This window comes from Vigna unguiculata, chromosome 4 (assembly GCF_004118075.2).
Source record: "Vigna unguiculata cultivar IT97K-499-35 chromosome 4, ASM411807v1, whole genome shotgun sequence".
Lineage (NCBI taxonomy): Eukaryota > Viridiplantae > Streptophyta > Magnoliopsida > Fabales > Fabaceae > Vigna > Vigna unguiculata.
Genome location: NC_040282.1, coordinates 362271 through 368992, shown reverse-complemented (window position 1 = coordinate 368992; position 6722 = coordinate 362271). Strand labels below are relative to the sequence as shown.

The 6722-nt window shown below is 31.9% G+C and overlaps 2 protein-coding genes across 2 annotated transcripts; both read right to left on the bottom strand.

The window, feature by feature from the left end:
- Nucleotides 1-259: 259 nt before the first annotated feature.
- Nucleotides 260-3591, bottom strand: LOC114181467 (mitogen-activated protein kinase kinase 6). Its single transcript, XM_028067933.1, has 8 exons — nucleotides 3518-3591; nucleotides 3070-3154; nucleotides 2342-2476; nucleotides 1870-2094; nucleotides 1589-1771; nucleotides 1216-1439; nucleotides 631-676; nucleotides 260-542 (listed from the first exon to the last, which is right to left on the bottom strand). The coding sequence occupies exons 1-8, from the start codon at nucleotides 3589-3591 to the stop codon at nucleotides 450-452; spliced, it is 1065 nt and encodes a 354-aa protein (XP_027923734.1). The 3' UTR covers nucleotides 260-449.
- Nucleotides 3592-5698: 2107 nt separating this feature from the next.
- Nucleotides 5699-6722, bottom strand: LOC114182674 (profilin-4-like). Its single transcript, XM_028069588.1, has 3 exons — nucleotides 6540-6722; nucleotides 6267-6404; nucleotides 5699-6077 (listed from the first exon to the last, which is right to left on the bottom strand). Exons 1-3 carry the CDS (start codon nucleotides 6666-6668, stop codon nucleotides 5943-5945), a joined length of 402 nt encoding a protein of 133 aa, XP_027925389.1. The 5' UTR covers nucleotides 6669-6722; the 3' UTR covers nucleotides 5699-5942.

Genomic DNA, 6722 nt, shown 5'->3' with positions numbered 1-6722 from the left:
TTGATTTGAAGTCTTCAGACTTGTCTAATGCCACTGAATGTTGTTGTTTTGATATCAGAATGCCATGAAAAGGAATATCAAACAATCGTGTTTAGAGTGAATACATAAATACAAATTGAACATCTTTTCAAATCTCATGCTCTTTATATCTAAATAGATTTTATATCAAACAGTTTCCTATATTTATCACAGTAGTTGAATGAATGATTGTGTTATGTATCTATGTCAGAAGCTAGTCTTCGTAGCTAAAGAGAATATCAAACAAAATGATCAAGCCTTTGAATACAACAAATAAGAAGCAACTATTATACATATCAGCTTTAAGAAAACTGTCATGATACCAGTACCAGTATACTCGTATCTAATATAGCATAACTGATGAGAATTTCCTTGCTGTAACCAAGAGTTATGGCTGTCTAGCACAAATTTTACACTCTACAATATAAGAGTTATCTGGGAAAATTTACAGGAGGTTCCAGGCTACCAACCAAAATTCCAAGATCAAGATCTTTGTCTTCGAACTTTTTTATGAAAGGGTGACTCTGGAAGTGCCATGAAATTAGATGAATCAGCAATTAGGATTTGTAACAAAATCTAAGATAAACAATAAAACAGCATTACGTTACTAACCAGAAGCTCCAAGGATGTTGATCTATCCCGAGGATCCTTTTGGATGCTGTGATTAAAACAAGGAATTAACTTAGAAACAAAACAAGGCAAACTGTATCTACTGCAGAAGAGTAACCTACAAATACTAACTAAAGGCACACGAACATGCAAAGATAATAAATGTGGTATGTTAATTTGGCTTGTTAAACTTCTGTTTTTTATGTTCTTACAACGGTGTTTTTAGTCCCTGAACTTTGACGCAAAATTAGAATTCGTCTTTGTACAAAACTTTGATATATTTTTGTTCCCAAACTTTATAAATGAATAGATATAATCCTTTTAACCCAATTACGTTAAATACTTTTTACATGTCAAACACATTTTATAGCAGCATTAGAGTTATTTACATCATTTGATATATTATGCTTCAATGTCGACCGGTAAATGCATTTGATTAACGTAATTGGATTAAAAGGATTGTATCCATTTATTTTTAAAGGTTGAAGATTAAAATGTATCAATCTAAAATGTATTTCGTCAAAATTCAGAGACTAAAAACATATTTAACTCTTAAAACAAAAGAAGTGAACAAAACTAAACAATCACCAGGATGACACGAATGAACAGAACTCCGGGGAGAATTGATCAGGAGGAGCAGAAGGTGGAGGGCTGTCCACAATTGCTGCCAGAAGCTCATAAAAACTAGGCCAGTTTTGCTGATCCTCGGACTGAATATAAGGAAACCTTCCTATGGCACATTCAAGCACTACCATACCCAAACTCCAGATGTCACTGCTATAATCATAAGTACTCCCACTGATTCTTTCTGGCTAAACAAGGAAATTAACAGAAACAAACCAAAGTTAAGCATTTTGTAGATGCAAGGTATGGAGAAAAGGAGAAGGTTCATAAATTTGATTACAACTGCCAAGCAGTTTATGGTAATATGGAACATGGTTGAATAAGGAAAGTTACACACCGACATGTAATTGTAAGTTCCAACAAATGTATCTCTTTGACCCATTGAGCTTGCCAGCATAGCACTAACACCAAAATCAGTAATCTTCACCTCCCCTTTGTGATTAACTAACAGATTGGATGGTTTAATGTCTCTATGTATTACATGCCTTTCATTGTGCAGATAAACAAGACCTTGCAATACCTGAAATATGCATGTGAATGGTTAAAGCATGGCATCAACTATTGCAAGGACTAGAAGCTGTCAATTTCAACAAGAAATGGAAGTATGGTCTAGCTTACCTGCTTACAAACCACAGCAAGATATGGTTCCAGAATTGTTTTAACTTGTTTGATTACATCTGCTAAAGAACCACGATCCATGTATTCTAACACAAGTGATATAACTCCATTGTGATAGAACGAGTGATAGCAAACTACAACATGTGGACACTGTGACGCTTGATTTATTTTCAGTTCCTGAACAATCTGTTTTCGAATATCCTCTTGTATATTCATCTGAATAACCTGCAATACAAGTCCAAAGATATTTCCCAATCATGAGAAAGGTAAAACCCAATTCATAATATTGAAAATTATTTTCATCACAATAGCCTTTGTTTTAAAAGGCAATGTATAACAGGTGCAAGATCACTATGTCAAACAGAAAACAAGAGATCAGATGAAGAAAGAGTAAACAAAAAAAACTGTGAAAAGAATAACCATACACGCAAATCTACGCATAAGAGGTATTAAAAAAAATGCCCATGACAACCTTTAAAGCAAACAATCTTCCAACCCACTTATGGCGAACAAGTTGTACCACACCACCACTGCCTTTTCCAATTACTTTGATGGTCTCAAGGTCATCTAGTGTGAAGTCAAATTCCAGTTCCTTACCGTCAGATGGCTGTTCAAAGAGGTAAATTGTAAGCTTAGATATTAGAAGCACAAAATAGAGAGAAAAAAAAGACAGAAACAGAAAAATGAATCTGTGAATTGCATAATGGTGATAAAGTATTAGATTAGAATGTGCAGCATGGGCCCAAATAGAAGTATTTGTATATTCCTCCCATTGATGAGTTTGAGCCACCAGAGTTAGAGTCATTTTTCAACTTTTTGATTTCCCATAAACCAAAAACAGTGGAAGCATACTCTTGTGCACTGTCCTTGTCAATGGAAAGCAAAGCAACAAGAACACCAAGATTACGAAAAGCAATGCCACCAAAAACACCTGGGCCAAATAGGATTCTCCATGGATCAACAACAAGTACTCATAATTCATAACCCTTTGGTCTTTGAATTGTATATAAGATTCTTGGGGTTGAGCGTCATCAACCCCAACACCAGGGCGAGCATACAAAGAGGAAACAAGTAGAAGGGAACATAATCAAAATTGAACTCCATCATTTATTGAGGCATGTAATAATGCACAATATAAATTCTGCAGAACATAATGGATGAAAATTAGAAATCACTAGGAATGTAAAGTGATAGAACTACCCGTGATTCCTTTTCTTCAGAGATAAGACGCAACCCTTTCTGATTCAACAGTAGATCTCCATCATGGAAAGTTCCACTAGCAGTCCTAATCCCAATTTGACAAAACCAAATCGTTCAATTTCAAACACATAACAGAAGTAAAGTATTTTTTTTTAATGATAGAAATCAAAATGTGAACTTTCTTCACTTTTTTTGTTCCTGAATTGAACAGGTTTTCAAATCACGATAAAATTACAAAAAACAAAGCTATTTATGAAAATATAACTTTGAATCCTCTGACCCATGTCTACCCTAGCACATCGTAGACACTATCAAAATGCCCAGAACATAGAGAAGCAACAAAATGAGGGAGTGAGAGTAAAAAGGGGAACTTTATTCATAAATTGAATGAAGATGCAAAGAAAACGAAATGGGTTGGTAAAGGAAAAAGGAAAGGGAATTAAAGTACAGGAAAGAGGTAATGGGGGTTTTCTGAGCAGGAACGGCGAGCTTCAGCTGCTTCAATGGCGTCTTTGTCTTCATCTTCACTGTTCACTGATATCGTTGTTCTTCTTCTCTTCTGCTTTAGGATCCACGATTGAGTGATTCACAGTTTCTCTTCTCTCTTACACACACAGAGCATAAAGAAAGTATGCGCAGAAAGTGTATGAATAAATTCAAATGAAGTGGCCGCGAAAATAAAATAAGTATTTTATATTTTTATTTGTTTTTAATTAATTGTTTATGAATAAGTTTCATGCTGTAGATAGAATACCGTTTAAGGACAACAAAGTGTTTGTTCATTCAAAATTTCAATCATATATTAATAATGGAGAAAACCCAAATGCAGGAAAAAGTATGGGCATGTGTTATCAAATTTCAAATTTACCAGAAAGCTTAATTTTTTTTTAAAAAAATATAGTTTTATTTTACTTTTAATTTTTATAAAAACTCATTTTTATTTTGTGGATTTTTTTTTGTTCTGACGATTTCTTGTTTTAGTCTTTTTAAAATGTTATTTTTTTACATACAGAGTCTTTGTTCATCAAACATATATTTTTAACCCAAAAAAAAAAAGCATATTTATTTTCAATGTCTTCTATCACACTCACGACTAGAAAAACATTATCAAACAATAGTTAATTAAGGTCAAAAACTTAAAGATAATTCCCATATTAATTTGTATAATGATGTTAATAATATACTTCAATTTTTAATTTTTTTCTTATTGTATTCCAACAAGATCGATGTGATCTCGATCACAAAATAATGTGGATAAATATTGATGATTGTCTAAAATGATTCAATGTGGATATTGATTAAGATTATTTCAATCATATATGAAATAAAATCATGTTAGTTGTTACAAGCCAAAATCATGTCAAACATACTCCAAATATTATATGTTGAGATCTCGATACATACAATACATAACGATTAAGTCCAAAATTATTTTAATAATATTAGTGAACTCAATATTCCAAATATATTAATATTATTTTCGTACTAGTTTGTATTTTTATGGGTAGTGTGTGTTCTGGTACATCTAATAAATCTCACATTGCTTAGAGGTTGAGTCAAACGCAGTTTAAATACTCATTCCTCTTTCCACCATCTGAGACACATTTTAAAAACAAAACTGTGACAGAGTTTCACGCTCTAAAAAGAACACATGATAGTTCAAGTTATGAAAGCCGTCCTAGAACATCCTAGAATAATAAGATATGATAAATATCTCAAGAAATATGAAAGAATTTTAATAAAATATTATATCTACAATATTTGATAAATATAAAGCAAATTAGAGAATACACTATTTTGGCTTAAGTATTATTTGCAAAGGTTAAAATATTTTTGTACTTGTTGTTTTCAGTTCAATGTTCATTCACACCTTTGGCGGAAGAAATATAATGCACAAAATTTACGTAAGTTTCATACATATACGTTTTATGATGCTTTTCAATTAAAATTAAGTTTCACTTGGATAAATATTTGTATTAAAGAATCACGTAAATTACCAAAGTGAAATGTTATTTCTTTTGCGCAAAAATACAAATAGTACTGGTAAAACAATATAAAGCTTTATCCTAAAATAATATTATTAAGTTAGGTTGAAAAACAACAATGAAATTTTAACATAAAAAAATTTGTTACATTCATTTTGTTACTATCTTTTTATTTTTCATTCTCTTTACAAATATAAAAATTCATTTTTTAAATAATTATTTACTCTTAAAAATAGGTTATCAAATGACTCAGGTTAAAAAATCAACTTCAAAATCGGAATAAATTATTTGTAATAAAAGTTAACTATGTTTTCAAAATTAATATCGAAAAAATAAAATACGATTGTTCCAATCGATTATATATTAAGCTTCTAAAATTTAGGCTAACAATTTGAGCATATTTGATTAAGTCAAGCAAACGATTTTAATTTTATTTTCACGAATTAAATATATACTATTTCATTTATTTATTGTTAATTTTTAAGTAACAACTGATTTGACCTACAAATCCATTCATTGTACAAATTTAAACTGATTTCTAAAGTGAGTGAATCAATTTATGTTTAGTTTTTCATTCTTAAAAAAAGTTAATAGCAAAGTATATATATAACATATGCTTTGTTCATAGATATGTATAAATAATAGGAACAAGAATTAGTGAAAATCCATAGAATACAAGTTAAGAGAAGCAGAAAACAGCATTAAGAAAGAAAGTAATGAAATATAAAAATTCAAAGAAGGAACAAGTGCTTAACTCTGATATGCTTATTGTCTGCAACAACTCCCAACATGCATGGGGTTGAAACAATGCAGATCATAATTGTAAATATAACAACTTACAATACCCAAAGAAAAAAAAAATTAATAAATTTGAAAAAATTTTGGTCTCTACAGACCCTGGTCGACAAGGTAATCTCCCAACCTCTCAACAACCATGTTGCACTGTCCAGGAGTAACAGGTTCATCGTACATTCCAAACACTAATGCTTGCCCAGTTTTCTTAATGGTGATTCCTCCAGATCCCTGTCCAACACAATAACATTAACTTATACCTACGAATTGAATTTTAAACCTAACTCAATCCTATAAAATCGTAAAATGAGATTTGTATTCATTTTTATAATATGATTTAGCACGATTTATCATATGAGTTTTGCATCTGCTTATATATTATAAATTGGTCTTATCTCTAGTCGATGTGAAAAAATATACCTTCTTTCCACGGATGACAGCACCCGGCTCTCCCTGGATTACCATGTATTTGGTGCCGGAGAGGTGGAGGCCGGTAGGAGCAAGATAGCCAGGTTCATCAAAATCTTTCATGATGCCACTGATCTCATCAGACTTAATCTGAAAATGTAGCATGAAATGGATCATGATTCAAACCAGATCGAAACTAACGACTAACATTTATCGATAAAAAAAATAAGAAAACATTGAAACAAAGATGAGTACAGGTAGGTTTTAGAGATGTTGCATGCAGACCTGAGGGAATGCAGTACTTTGAGCCCAAACGGAGCCGTCATGGCCGATGATGGCGGCTGCGGTGAGATGGTGGCCTGTGCCATCGATGTCACACATCAAGTGTTCATCTACGTAGGTTTGCCACGACATTATTTGTGTGTTTAAGTGGTTCTGTGTTTGGTTCCTTTGTGTTGTTTTTGTGTT